Source organism: Cyprinus carpio, chromosome B21 (genome assembly GCF_018340385.1).
Source record: "Cyprinus carpio isolate SPL01 chromosome B21, ASM1834038v1, whole genome shotgun sequence".
Taxonomy (NCBI): Eukaryota; Metazoa; Chordata; class Actinopteri; order Cypriniformes; family Cyprinidae; genus Cyprinus; species Cyprinus carpio.
The window spans coordinates 6,829,786-6,845,725 of NC_056617.1; the positions used below are offsets into that span (position 1 = coordinate 6,829,786).

Here is a 15,940-nt window from a genome sequence, read left to right on the forward strand (position 1 = left end):
TTTCTGAACAGCTGTTCCCTTATTTATACAGTCTAACTTCGAATATATCTGCTAGTCTAAGGGTAATGAGGCCAAAGACATATTGATTTGAACAGATGTATATACAACGAGATAAAAAAATCTAAAAATCTAACCCAGTGCTAAAAGGGTTTTGCGCACATTTGTGCGGAATGAACCTTGTATTTATTCTCATATTTCATGTTTTCAACAAAAGCTTCCATTCCTGCTCAAATTTCTAAGTGTAAAAATGCTCGTCGGCTATTTATAGAGAAACATTCCCCTCCTCTTCCATGCGCAATTCACCCCGCCCGACTCCCTCGGGACCCGAGTATCCTACCCCAGGTAGAAATTGACGTCAGAGCAATTCGTAATTTGACGTGTAAACATCCCTTCCCCTTCCACGACTCTCTCATTGGTGGCTCTCCATGCGCGTTCAATTACTCGCTCACACTGCATCAGAATCAACTGTAGAATATAGCGTTTACCAAGGAAGCCGAACTGACATTTCCTGTGTTTACATATTCTGTATTTATTTATTAACGTATTTCTATTTAAGTGTTTTGTATCCATCGTGATCATCCAGATCATTTTTAAGTGGTTGTAATTTATTTGAAATGGAAAAAAGATGTCGTCCAATGTTGCTGTGCAGTGTTCTTGCTCTTTTCTGTGCGCTGGTGTCCTCAGCTGTGGACAGACAGTATCTGAACGAATGGGCGGTGGAGATTCCAGGAGGATACGACAATGCCCGATCCATCGCCGACGAGCTCGGATACAAATTAGTCCGGCAGGTAAGTCACGCCAAACACTGCGTTTTTCCTAAATATAGTAGGATAAAACACTTGTCTCACACACATCTGGCTCTGCTTTGCATCCGCGTTGAATGAAATTGTATGTTGATGTGGTTGTGTAATGCGTTTATTCATAGCAACACTGTTGCTTTGCCAGATCATGAAAAAAAAACGTGTTTAATCAATTGCCTTGAACATTTGCTTAGCCATAATACATTGAAATGTTTGCTAAGTAATGGTTGAATGTGTTTTGCAACTAGGAAACTTATTATTTTTCATATATCTATGTAAGATCTGACATCTGAATCCATCTTTTCCCTATAAACGCCATATAGCAGTTCAGTAAATGCAACTGTATATAAAAATACAACAATGCAATTTTTAACTGCTAATAAGATATGTCAACTTTTAAATGAGCAAACATTCACCTGTTGTATCATTTAGTTCACTTATAAGAATGTTTTATTTCACTGAATAGAAAATAAAGGAACACAACAGTAATTTAGTTGACAGACCTATTAATTCTATTAAAAACATTTTTTGTTTTTGTGAAGTAGCTCCAGGCCGACTAGACCAGACAGATGGGAACTGCGTCATTATGACCAGGCTTAATTTAGCTCCGAATATGAACCAATCTTTTCAGTTAGTTTCTCTCATTTGTCTGCAGATTGGGGCACTGGAAAACCATTATTTATTCAAGCGGCACAGTCACCCTAGCAGGACCAAAAGAAGTGCGGATCATATCACCAAACGTCTGTCGGAAGATGACAGGGTATGAGATTTTTCATAACCCATTCATTCTGTGTACAGTACGTAATAATAAAATGTGCATTTATTCCAAAACCCCACTGAGATATTCAAAAATAAATGGTTCTGTATGGCCACCTGTGGCTTCTTCTGTAGGTCTCTTGGGCTGAACAGCAGTATGAGAAACGGAGGGCCAAACGTGCCCCGCTGGGGACCGAATGTAAGGACTGCTCTGTGGACAAACTCTTCGATGACCCTATGTGGAACCAACAGTGGTATCTGGTGAGTCTCAACATCCTTACTTTGTCAAAAGCACAATTTGAATTTCTTTGGCTCTGCAACATTGATTCCAGTGCTATTTTTCCCATTCATTACCCCCATAGATATTTTTAAGAAGTTCTAAACCTTGAACCAACTAAGATGGTTTCTCTTAGATAGTCAAAAGGCAAATGCAATACTATATACTTCACTTTAAAAAAAAAAAAAAAAAAAAAAAAAAAAACTAGTGTGGGATTTTAAGAAATTGCTAGTAAATTTTACAAATAATTACAAAGAAATGGCAGTTAACACAATGAATTAAACATGATATTTGCAAGAAGTCATTAAATGTATTCCAGTCTTTAGTCATTTGGCAGAAGTTGAAATCATATTCATTTGTTTACTTGTATATTATATCATTGCTTAAAATCCTTAGTGATCTCAGTATGTTGGACTTAAAAATTTCATGTGGACAAAATCCATCTACAACAGCTTTGTTAGATTTTCCTATAAGTGTTGTAAAAGCCATTGCAACAATCCTCTCTGGGATGATGTACATTTCCTGTCTGTAGGCCCTCATTACTGGGTCAGTTGTCCCTCTGGACTTTGGCATTATGTGCAGTTGAAGCCCATTGTTTTTAAGCTTTCAGAGCTCATAGTATGGCTAAACAAAAATGAGATTGTAAAGGAGAACCCTCCTAAATCCCAAACAACAGAAGAGCCAATCACACATTAGTACCAATTTACTGAAACACTGTGGATTGATGGGTTTATCTTATGGAAGCCAAGCTCTTAATGCCAGAGAATGGCTTCCGTACAGTCACAGATGGGAAGGATTCAGCTGCCTCTAATATGGATCACAGCTCATGGTTTATATAGTAAGTCACTCTAATCAAATTGAAAACTTCCATTTGCATTTCCGACTGAGGGATTAATTTTTTTGGACAAACGTTTTGCAATTTAGCAGTGGCATAAACCGGCAATGACCTTTTGCTCTTTTTGCTTCAACAAGTGCGCCATTTCTAAACCTCTTTATTCATGTTTGGAGCATGTTTGTGTGAGCGCCGCCACCTCTTAACCTAATTGCTCATGAAGTTCCTTCCTGGTTATATTTTAAACTCTGTCTTTAGCTTATTAGATGATGTCAGTGTCTCCGTTTATTTATATTCAACTCATTAGACTTAGATCTTCAAGACAAACCTACCATGATTTTAGAGCTTGGTGTGTAGTGGAATACGTAGAAGCTACAACTGATTTTTAACTTCATTTTTTAATATAAATGAAGATTAATTGCATAATTATGCTCTAACCATAAACTGGAAGAGTGTTCAACCAATCAGATAAGCTGCTGTTACCATGGAAATGCAAATTGAGCTAAAAGAAGTGACCTTTCACTCCCATGAAGGATTGACGTAGTTGTTTATATATGTATATATATATATATATATATATATATACACATACATTTATACATACACATGTAAATATATAAATACATATTTTTTATACAATTTCATAAACTGTTGTGTTTATATACATTTTAAAATATTTTTTAATTTAATAATTACATAACACTTATACACAGTTTTATAACATATTTTTGTATTTGACTGTAATTATTCTATTTATATTTATATGCATTCAATTATGGCATTTGCATTGCTTCAGTGGATGCTCAGGGTTGGAACTTAACTGCAGGAAGGCAGATCTCCAGGTACAGGATGGGCACCCCTGGTTTATATCGTAGTAGTCAGTTATTTTAATGTTTGCTTCAAATTAAAGTTTGCAATGTCTTGATCCATCTTGGAGTTGGTTGTTTTGTCTTATAACTCTTTATTGCAAATTTTTTTTTAAATGAACAGAAAAACCACTTCATCCAAGGCTGCTGAAAAGTGGGCCGTCGCTGTTGCGCTCTACTGGTCAAAATGAGTGATGAGGCAGTGAAGGCAGGTGGTTAAAAAAGGAAAGAAAGAATGACATTCAATCTTGTGAGATGAAAGGGTAGATAGAAAAGAAGGATATGGATTTATGGAGGAGAAAGACGGCTCGGTGAATGGATTACATTTCACCAGAGAGGACTGCTGATAATTCAATTAAAGAGATGACTCATATGCTTCCATTCTTTCTGTATGGAGAACGCTGTATGGTTTTATTCATATTTTATCTGTGTGGTACTGGGTACATTGAACATTTTTAGATGTATCACTATGTTTGACTGTATCGCCTTAGAAGCAATGATCATTTTAGAGAGTTTATGCACCTGCCAATATCTGAGATGCCCAGTAAAACTTCTTGACTCACTTAGAGGTGCTCTGAAGGTGGTAGATCAGTGATTTGTACGTCAGCTGTGGGCTTTACAGCCCTCCTGAGGCTATGCTGGTCGTGATTGTGCTATGTGGCAGAGCCGTCATGTGCGGTGGGTCATCTCTTTTACTCCCCCTCCCCCTCCAGCCTTTCTGGAGTCAGACTTCAGCTATGAGTCATGCTTCATGGTAATGTTACTGCAGCGTCTATGCTTAATTTGTGAACAGATCATAGATCTCTTTCTTCTTTTTTGTCCTTTTCCTACCACTTTTATGCCCCATGAAACTTTGTTACATTACTAAATACGCTATAAATAATTATATACACAGTAGTGGTGTTTTGCATTTAAACAGCTTCTTAAATAATGTGACTAGATCTTTTTAGTGAACAAATCGTTTTCATTATTTTACGTCCACTGATTTGTAAATCCTTTCTGAAGCACTTTTAATAGCTTTTTCCAGCCTTAAGAGTATTTTTGTAGTGTGGAAAATATTGTATGGTTTTTATGGTGTGTGTGTATGCTACTTCTTTTTTTGATTAGTTTGTTTTAAGTCTCTACAAACTGAACTAGATATCTGTGTTGTGAACAAACAGAAATAATGGGACTTGTGTGGCATGACTGAAGCTTAAAGTTACAGTGACTTATTTAGGCTATTATTGTCTTTTCTTTCTTTAATTTAACGAGGCAGAGGTTATGAAAGCCCATTTACCTCATTTACATAAAAAAGTGTTTGAAATAAATCATAATGTGGAGCGTATGAGCTACAAAGTTATATTATACCATAAAAAGGGGGGGAAATAATATAAAAAACTACTTTTTATGTCATAATTTGAACTTTTGGACTTAACTGTCATAATTTTGACTTGATATCTCATGATTTAATGTGTGATAAATCTGACTTTTTATCTCATAATTTGGACTTCGTATCTCACAATTATGACTCATGATTTCATCATAATTATGTTTTAATGTCATAATTTTTATCTCATAATTTAATTTTATCTCATACTTCTGAAATTCTGAAAATTTCATAATAATGAATAATCGTTATCTTATTAGTATGACTTTTAGGTCTACATGACTTTTTATGTTAAAAATAACGCACTGGTAAATCTTTTTCTCATGTTTTATGCAGAATTTGCATTTGTTATCTCATAATTGTGATTTCTGATTTTCTGAACATTTCATATTTTTTTATATTATTTCATAAGTATGATTTTTGGATCATAATTTTATATATATATATATATATATATATATATATATATATATATATATATATATATATATATATATATATATATATATATATCACTAACTAATCTGAATGAGTCATCCGATTGAACACAATCAAAATATTCACTTCACCAAAATAAATCAAATTCCTAGTTAAAAAAATTACATTAATTAGATGGAAAACCCTCAGCTAATAAATTTTACACAACTCAGGTTAGCTGCATTTTATACACTAGCCTATCAACAGTGTATTTCCCATCACTGCACAGCTGCTCTCTGATATTTAATTATCAGTCAATAAGAAGAAATCCCCTCACGCTCTAGTCTGGACTGAAAATAGTATCCACAAACCAAAAGGTCAGCATGGACGATAACATCGCCGGCTTTCATTTTCAAACAAACAGCTTTTGTTGGAAGGGTCAGTGGTTGAGTCATACAAAAGGGCTTTTGTCTTCATGAAGAGGTTGAGAGTACCTGAGAGTGTTGAGCGGTACTCATAAACATGACCCTGGATTGCTCACATATTCACTTAAACTGTCTTTCCTCATCCTCCTCTTCCAGCAAGACACCCGGATGTCATCATCCCTGCCCAAACTGGACCTGCACGTGATCCCGGTCTGGAAGAAGGGCATTACCGGCAAAGGAGTGGTCATTACCGTGCTGGATGATGGCCTCGAGTGGAACCACACCGACATTTATCCTAACTATGTAAGTGTGTTATCATTGGAAATGCCTACTCGACCACCGTCCACTGTTGTTTCCATGCCAACGCAAACCCCTCGACTGTGCAGAGGATTATCCAGAGTGACACCTACCACGAATAGAGCAAAGCCATTTGATGAGGACCTCCAGTACAGAAGGTCACAAACAAACAATCCCACTCACTCATTCAAAGCTATTTAAAAATTCACTCTGAATGTGTGGCATTTACATAAGACTGCAGTGAGCCCAGTATCCTTTTTTTTGCAATAGAGATGACTCATAAATCACAGGATAACATCAAACATCTGTCTCCTATTAGCATTTGAGTACATTGTAGCATCAGCCGTCGCTCTGCTGTTGGCTTGTTTGCCAACAGCAGTTTTACAAAAACGAAAGCCTTAAATCGAGTGGAGACCCGCATGTGTCTGATGCTGGTGATGACAGTGTATTTGACTCACATGTGTGCGCACACACTTCTCTGAGAAATAAACATAGAAAACTTGTTAATAATAATACATTTTTATTTGCATGAACTAATTTTTTATGTATGTTTATTGAATTAAAAACATATTGTAAAAAGTGTTTAACACATGATTTTATTTCTAAAAACATTTTAGAATAAAGCATATAATTCTAAATATAAAAAATGAAAAAAAATGAAAAAACCATAATCTATCAACACACTTTGAGCATTTCTAAAAATAGAAGAGTTTTTGAGTCCAGGGTGTGAACAGTATAAAAAAAAATTATAGTTTCAGTAATTCTGACTCAATGTAAACACAGCATAACTCACTGTCCAATTATGATCCCAGGAAATAACATATTGTGTTTTTATCCAGTTTTTTAGAAACAGTAAGAGTAGTATGCTTCTATCCTATTCTGAACGATTCTATTCTTCTTCCTTCCTATAAAAACTCATCTGTTTTCCACATACTGATACTACTGTTATTTATTCTGTGTATGCTAGAAATAGTTTTTCCGCAATCCTTATTTATCCTTTCTCCTTACTGTATAGGATCCTGCTGCTAGCTATGATTTTAATGACAACGATCCAGATCCCTTTCCCAGATACGACTCCACCAATGAAAACAAGTGAGTATATGAATCTCTATACTCTTTAATTTCTCTAGATCAGTGGTTCCCAATCCTGATACTGGAGTACCCCCAACACTGTACGCTTTTGGTGTCTCTCTTATTTTGTAAGTACTTTTGTGGAAGTGAATGTGAAACATGGCTTTTTATGAGTTGAATCAGGTGTGTTTGAATAGGGAGACATCTAAAATGTGCAGTGTTGGGGGCTCTCCAGGACCAGGATTGGGAACCAGTGCTCTAGATGAATGGACAGAACATCTCAAGAGCACTGATCCACACTTGAAAAACACAATGACAGATTTTTCAAAGCCTTTTGCCTTTCAGTTATGTTAAGCACCTCATACAGTGATAAGGAAACTGATGACTGAATGGAGAATGTTACAAGCCTCGGACTGGCATAGTTCTTTTCTGCCCACTTTAAAGAGATTAGCAGATTTATTTAACATCATACTGAATCTGTTCAGAGAGAATTAGACCAGACTGCCGTTGCTTTCCAGCTGCTATGAAAGGCAAGCTGACAGTGTCAGTAGGTATGATCTGAGAAGGTCTGTTCTCCATCAGGGAACGAGTGTAATCCATTCCAATGGTACACACATCACTCGTGCTGTCTTACATAAGAGGATCAGAACCCATCCACATCTATGTGGCTCAAAATAGAACACCCTAGCAACATCTATCAATCTCCAAGAATACCCCACCAGCCACCCAAAAAACATTAGCAACCATCCAGAAGCTATAGCACCATCCAGTAACCACCAAGAACACCTTAACAACAATTCAGAGCATAGCAACTATCTGGCAATCCAGAACCCCTGTCCATCTAACAACACCCTGGCAACCATCCAGAGCACCCTATCAACCACTCAAAAAACACTAGAAGCTATCCAGAACACCCTAACAACCACCCAGAAAACACCTTCAACTATCTAGCAACCACCCAGAACTCTCTAGAAACCATGTATTAACCACCTACAACACTGTACCTTCCAGAACACACAAGTAACAATTTAGAAACAAAAGTGAAAATTTTGAAAACACTAAGATCATAATACACTAGCAACCATCTAGCAATGACCCAGTTCATCCACAAAACACTAGCAACCATCCAGAACACCCTAGCAACCACCCAGAACACCCTAGCAACATCTAGCAACCATCAAGAACACCCTAACAACCACCAAAAACATCCTACATCCTAGCAACTAACACCCTTACAACCACCAGAACCTGTAAGCATGTAGTAATGCCCTGAAAACCATTAAGAAGACCTTAGCAACCACATACTAATGTCCTGGCAACCACTGTTGAATATCAGTGTTGGTCTACAAATGTAGATATAATGAATTTTGAACATGCTGGCTTTATTCACTTTGAATAGAGCTGAATTGTAACCCTGTTCTCTGCTGTATATCCTCAGGCATGGTACCAGATGTGCTGGAGAGATTGCCATGCAAGCAGACAACAACAAATGTGGTGTCGGAGTGGCCTACAACTCCAAAGTGGGAGGTGTGTTTTGTCAAGCTGTGTTTGTTCACTTTTTTGTATTTTAAATGCTCTGGTGTTTGTAGTGTGATTATATAACAGCACTGACCCATACAACCGGTCATGCACGTACACAATTTGTCCATGTCCACTTGGACATATAATCTTAAGTGAGTCAAAACATCATACAGCAGCACAGATTATGGGAAGCATTTAATCACCAGCATTCAAACACTTGAAAATTGTTTTGATGTTTCAGCAAAGGTCATCTTTTGTGCTTCTAATCTGCAGGGATACGAATGCTGGATGGAATCGTGACAGATGCCATTGAAGCCAGTTCCATTGGCTTTAACCCTGATCATGTGGACATCTACAGCGCCAGCTGGGGCCCTAACGATGACGGGAAGACCGTGGAGGGGCCTGGGCGCCTGGCCCAGAAAGCTTTTGAGTATGGTATCCAGAAGGTGAGATGTGTGAGAATCAGTTCCACTAGATGGAAACCACCTAGCAGTCTTTCAGAATACTCTAGGAACCATCTAGATTCTAGGACAAACTTGCAACCACTTAACAACCATTAAGAACATACTAGCAAGAGCCCAGATCCCACTATTAACTATCAACCATCTAGTGCAAACTAACAACCACTTAACAACCATCCAAATCACCCCAACAATGACCAAGAACACACTAGCAACCATCTAGCAACCACCCAGTACAACCTAGCAAACATTTAACAACCATCCAGAACACCCTAGCAACGACCAAGAACACACTAGCAACCACCTAGCAACCACCCAGTACAACCTAGCAACCATTTAACAACCATCCAGAGCACCCTAGCAATAATCACCACCCAAAACATCCTGACAACCGCCCAGAACATCCTAGCAATGAGCAAGAACACACTAGCAACCACCTAGCAACCACCCAGTACAACCTAGCAACCATTTAACAACCATCCAGAGCACCCTAGCAATAATCACCACCCAAAACATCCTAACAACCGCCCAGAACATCCTAGCAATGACCAAGAACACACTAGCAACCACCTAGCAACCACCCAATACAACCTAGCAACCATTTAACAACCATCCAGAACACCCTAGCAATGACCAAGTGCATACTAGCAACCACCTAGAAACCACTCAGTACAACCTTGCAACCATTTAACAAACATCCAGAACACCCTAGTAATGACCACCACCCAAAACACCCTAGCAACCACTTAACAACCACCCAGAACACACTAGCAGTGACCCAGAACACCTTAGCAACCATCAACACACCCTAGCAACCCTCTAGAAACCACCCAGAACACCCTAGCAGCCATTTAACAACCATCGAGAGCACCCTAGCATCCTAGCCATCCAGCTAATACATTGCTCTAATGGCGTGTAACTCTTAACACAAATACATTATAATCTCCAAATAATTGTTTTTACTCTAGGGTCGTGGAGGGAAGGGCTCCATTTTTGTCTGGGCGTCTGGTAACGGTGGTCGTCAGGGCGACAACTGCGATTGTGATGGATACACAGACAGTCTGTACACCATCTCCATCAGCAGTGCATCCCAGCAGGGTTTGTCTCCCTGGTACGCTGAGAAATGCTCCTCTACGCTGGCTACGGCCTACAGCAGTGGAGACTACACCGACCAGAGAATTGTGAGTCTCCTTTGCTTCGGTTATACATGTTCTTGCTGTTATGATCTCAGTTATTATATTGCTTTTAGGTTTCCTTTGTGTTGAATGACTAAATGTCTCCTTGGAGAGCAATAAAATAGATTGTCTGACAGCTTTGAGTCCTTTTGGTTGGTGTGTTTGCTTGTTCTCTATTGTGTTTTGTTGTGTTGACATTTTATCTTTTGACTTATTGTCTTGCAGACTAGTGCCGATTTGCACAATGAATGCACAGAGACACACACTGGCACATCTGCATCTGCTCCATTGGCTGCTGGGATATTTGCACTGGCTTTGGAGCAGAAGTATGTCAAACATTTTGCAATTTGTATGTTATTTTTTTTTTGTAGGATTACATTGGTTTTACATCAGTTCTTACAAGAAGTGATTTCCATTTGAATAAAAATATGGATGTACTCTCTTGCTCTCCACACTAGTCCTGATCTGACCTGGCGAGACCTTCAGCACTTAGTGGTTTGGACGTCTGAGTTTGACCCCCTGGCCAATAACCCAGGCTGGAAAAGGAATGGAGCTGGTTTGATGGTCAACAGTCGTTTTGGGTTTGGTCTCCTGAATGCCAAAGCTCTAGTGGATCTGGCTGATCCCAAAGTCTGGAAGCACATTCCGGAGAAGAAACAGTGCATCGTCAGAGATGAGACGTTCCAACCAAGGTAGAGTTTGCTTCCTGATATTAGGACAAAAACATAAATTTGGCTTTTTGCAGCAGATACAAGGCTGTGGTGTTGCACCTCACACATGGAAGACAAAGCCACCCTGATCTCCTGCCATCTGTTACTGCGCTCAGCTATGGCGATTTATTAATAGCCACATTAATTTAACAGATCCATTGTGTGTGTGTGTGTGTGTGTGTGAGTGCATTTACACCCATCTGTTTGTTCTTTACGACTGCTTTTGTAATTCAAACGAAGGTATTTCAAAAAATTTTACTCAAGAGACAGACCTCTTGAATTGTTTTTCGTCCTGCATTTACATCATAAACTTTTAGAGATTGTGTGGCTTTAGTGTTTAGACAAAGCACAGCTGGAAGAAGGGCACCTGAACAGATGTTTAATTTCCTGGGATCTAAAATTCCTAGTAATGCAAATGTCACGACACACATTGTAATGTTGTCTACAGCATGCCACGTAATCATGCACAGCAAAACCATATGCCTTTTTTTGGTATTTGCTGTGCCTTGTCTAAAGCATTGTAGAATGAGTGAATGGCACACTCAATAGGCTGTCGGCTTTGTCTGTCCATCCATCCATGAGCACTTGTTTTAGCATTTAGTGTGCATTATCATCATGGCACTTGCCTGATGCAAAGTCTGTGACTTTCAATGTAATCTGCAGGGATTACAGTTCATATCGCTCATGAGTTTCTGTCTAGGGAACAGAAGGCAGAAAAATCCCTTCATTAATGTTCAAATGTCAAATTAATGCTTGTGTTTTTAAATTAATTATTTGATAAGACTACCTAAATTGAGACATTTTTACACAAATGTAAAACTACAACCCCCTAAATTTGGGGTTAATAAGATTTTCGTATTGTTTATATTATTAATATTTTTAAATATTATTACAATTTAAAATAAAAAAAATTCTACTTGAATAAGTCTTGAAATGTAATTTATTCCTGTGACAGCAAAGCTGAATTTTCAGCATCATTACTTCTGTCTTTAGTGTCACATGATCCTTGGGAAATCATGCTAATATGCTGATTTGGTCCTCAAAATTTTTTTTTTATATTATCAATGTTAAATGTTGCTTTATATTTTTGTGGAAACTCATTTTTAAGGATCCTTTGATGATTAGAACATTTATTTGAACTTTACGGTCATTTTATCAATTTAAAGCATCCTTGCTGAGTAATTATTCATTTATATATAAAAAAAACTAAAAACATTACTCCAAACTTTACACTAGTATTCCATTCCAAACATAGCCTGTGTATTTCCTGTGAATCTTGTTGAACACTTGTTGAGCTACATGAACCACTATTTGCAACATAAAATGTGTTTAACTGTGTTTACAAACTTTAAAAAAATATCCTTTTTTTGTTTACAGACCATTGAAGGCTGCGGGTGAGATATCCATTGAGATCCCCACTAAGGCCTGTGCAGGACAGGCGAATTCTGTTGTATCTCTGGAGCATGTGCAGGTGGAGGTCAGCATTGAGTACACACGCAGAGGAGACCTGCACATCACGCTGACGTCTCCATCAGGTCTGACAAAAACACTTAAACACGCTACCATGTGCACGCTTGGGAATGAGAATACTGATTTTGGGGTTTGTCCCATTAGGTACCACCACAGTCCTGCTGGCGGAGAGAGAGAGGGACACATCATCCAACGGTTTCCGAAACTGGGCCTTTATGTCTGTGCATACCTGGGGAGAAAACCCCACCGGCACCTGGACCCTGAAGATTACAGATACGGTATATAAACACATCTCTGCAAACAAATATTAAATGCACATGAAGCGCCTGCTTATCATAATCTATTTCCTTCTCTCTTTTGCATACAGTCTGGACGGATGGAGAATGAGGGTCAGATTATCAGCTGGAAGTTGATTTTGCACGGGACGTCTGAGAAGCCAGAGCACATGAAGGAGGCGAGGGTTTACACGCCCTACAATGCTGTCCAAAACGATCGCAGAGGAGTGGAACCGATGGAAGACATGATCAAGGTCAGAACAGGAGTCAAACTTTAGAAAAAGGCAATGTGCAAATTACACAGTAACTGTAGAGCAAATTTCTTCTTATAATTTTAGTCCACAGTCTGTTGAGCTTCAACTTGTGCAAACAATTTGTTTTATATTTACATTTATAACAAATTTGTATTATACTATATATATATATATATTATATATATATATATATATATATATATATATATATTATATATAATATTTGTATACATTAAATAAATCTACATTTATTTAAAGCAATATTTTACATTTATTATATGTGTATAATATAAAATATATGCATGCATAATAAATAATAAATTAAATAAATGTATTTACTAAATATACTAACAATGAAATATACATAATAAATAAATAAATAAATTCATGACATGACATGACTAATATAAATTTATAATAAATCTTTATAAAAAAAATTGACATTTAATAATTGTTATAATTATAAAATGTATTATACATACATATTTATTTATGCTTATTTTAAGTGTGTTCTGGAGTTAACTATATTACTATATTACATAATTTATATATCTATATGATATAAAAAAAATACAAAATGCAGTTTCAGGTTGATCCAAGTAATATGCATATGTTCTAGAGAAACAAAAAAGAAATCCGTGCTTTTAATTGTAAGGAAAGACCACAAATGCTAAATTGAGGGTTAAAGTTAATACAATCTCTGGCTAAACATTAACTTCTACCTGCTGGAAACAAGCGTTTTGCAATTCTTCCTCTCTTATCTCAATTTGTTATGTCTCTGACCAGCAGGAAGCTCCGACTCCAGCTCACAAACCTGAAATTTCAAGTCCAGTGGTCCCAGACTTACTCCCGTCTGCTGCTTCCATCAGCGTCCCTGAAAAAAATCCAGAAGCTCCAGGCTCATCCACTGCCAGTCTGGCCCTGCTGCGTCTCCTCCAGTCGGCCTTCAACAGGCAAACCCCGGCGGTTCCTCAGCACGCTCTGGCGGTTCCTCCGGCTCCTCCCAAGAGCTTTCAGCCCGAGAGGATCCCCCCGCAGAAGCTGTACCAGGCCCTCGACCAGCTAAACCACTACAGGGGCTCCGAGAACGGCCTGTTCAGTGACTACAGCGACAACTTCTACAGAGCCCAACCGTACAGACACAGAGACGACCGGCTGCTGCAGGCACTGTTTGACATGCTCGGAGATGACCAGCAGTGAGATGGGAACAGGGAAAGACAGGAAGAGTAGGTAAAAGAAGCTGGATGCCCTGCTGAAAAGACCAGCTTAGGTCCACCAGCAAAACCTAGTTTGTGAAGCTTTTGGTAGTGAATCAGCATGTTAAACTGGTCTTGGTAAGTAAGTTACGCATCACAACATCTAAAACTAGCTTCTACGCTAGTCTTTTCAGCAGGGCGAAGGGGCATGGAAGGAAGTAAGCTGGTACACTTGAGGGGATTAGAGTTGATGGGGATGAAATAAGATGCGTTTCGTTCTCTTCCAGACAAGCTTGTTTTTATCTGCACATGTAGTTATCAACTATAAGCATTCTATGGCCTGTGTCTGTCAGTGTGAGTGTTTGTATATCTGTGGTGAACAGTCAGCTGTATTTATCCCTCAGTTTTGAACCAGGTTGCTAAGATTTAAAACCAGTGACAGGACCAATTATGGCGTCTCGTGCCCTTTGCCCTCTTGATGATTTTTCTCATGTTGCCTTCACTGCCACCAACTTCTGCATGCTATAAAACGTTTACATTAGGATGTTATGAGAATATTCTACAATGATTGTAAATTGTAACAATTTGTGAAAGTGTCAGTCTTCGCAGAATCAGTTTAAAGGGAAATTTCACCAAAAAAATTAAAAACGGAACATTTACTCACCCTCATGTTTTTCTGCTGAACACAGAAGAAGATATTTTGAAGAATGTTGCTAACTAAACAGTTTTGGGTGCCATTGACTTCCATTAGTATTTTTTATCATACTTTGGAAGTCAGTGGTACCGAAACCATTATTCTTCACAATATCTTCTTTCGTGTTCCAAAAGAGAGGAAAGAAAGTCATACAGGTTTGGAATGACATGAAAGTGGGTAAATTCATTTTCATTTTTGGATGGGTTATTCCTTAAAGTCGATGTGAAATCAAATTTGACCCAATTGACCTTCTCAATGCATGTTTTTGTGCACAATTCATGAGTGCACGCTATTCCAAATAAATGTTTGTCTTTATATTTTAACAAAAATAACTTGTTCTCCACCTCTAAAATGACTTGCCTTTTCACTGATGTCACAAATTTCTCTTAATTTTCAGTGGTTTGTAACACCCACTTTTCACAATTCAAATCAATACTTTAAATAGTATGTTATTCTAGAGCAGGGTTTCCTAACCGGGCTTTGTGGACCCCTAGGGGTTAATGATGGAACTACAGGACGTACCAATGCCAAATGAAAGGTACACTTAGGTACTTTATCTTCTTTAAAATATTTACCCTGTAGAGAAAATTATACTTAAAATGATATAAACTCACTGTTTTATTCTAAATTGGCCAAGTTAATATTGATTGCGATAGTTAATATATTTGATAGTTAAGGTAATTATGTATTGTAGGTGAACAGTGCTCTGTAAACGATAGTTTATATATTTTGTAGTTGAGGTAATTATGTATTGTAGGTTTTGTGTGTTTTGTTTATTTATGATTCATGTTCCAACTCATCAGCTCGTTAGAAGAGACTGCAAGAACTAAATTGGGTGACATGATTAGGGAGACATACAAAATGTGCAGGGCAGGGGGTCCTCCAGGACAGGTTTGGGAACCACTGCTGTAAACTACTGCTTCATCTTAATTTTTTTAATTTATTTAAGTTTGTTTAGTTGTTAACAATTTCATTATTTGAATCAAAGACATTTTCATTACTTGAAATAAAATAAAATACAATATTAAAAAATGTTTTTCTCTTATCTCAGCTGGCAACATTTCTCCTTTTCATTTA

The 15,940-nt window shown here is 37.7% G+C and overlaps 1 protein-coding gene across 3 annotated transcripts; it reads left to right on the forward strand.

Moving 5' to 3' along the window:
• Positions 1 to 393: 393 nt before the first annotated feature.
• pcsk1 (proprotein convertase subtilisin/kexin type 1) lies at positions 394 to 15,571 on the forward strand. 3 transcript variants are annotated; one of them, XM_042747953.1, is made up of 14 exons: positions 394 to 788; positions 1,456 to 1,560; positions 1,692 to 1,817; positions 5,896 to 6,042; positions 7,052 to 7,128; positions 8,546 to 8,634; positions 8,902 to 9,074; positions 10,058 to 10,270; positions 10,490 to 10,590; positions 10,723 to 10,956; positions 12,352 to 12,509; positions 12,589 to 12,722; positions 12,812 to 12,973; positions 13,760 to 15,571. In XM_042747953.1, exons 1-14 carry the CDS (start codon positions 615 to 617, stop codon positions 14,171 to 14,173), a joined length of 2,307 nt encoding a protein of 768 aa, XP_042603887.1. In that variant the 5' UTR covers positions 394 to 614; the 3' UTR covers positions 14,174 to 15,571. The 3 variants fall into 3 exon arrangements, with proteins under 3 accessions (XP_042603887.1, XP_042603886.1, XP_042603888.1); XM_042747952.1 differs by having other exon boundaries at positions 395 to 788; positions 13,763 to 15,571; XM_042747954.1 differs by lacking the exons at positions 394 to 788; positions 1,456 to 1,560; positions 1,692 to 1,817 and adding an exon at positions 5,654 to 5,752.
• The last annotated feature ends 369 nt before the right edge of the window (positions 15,572 to 15,940 follow it).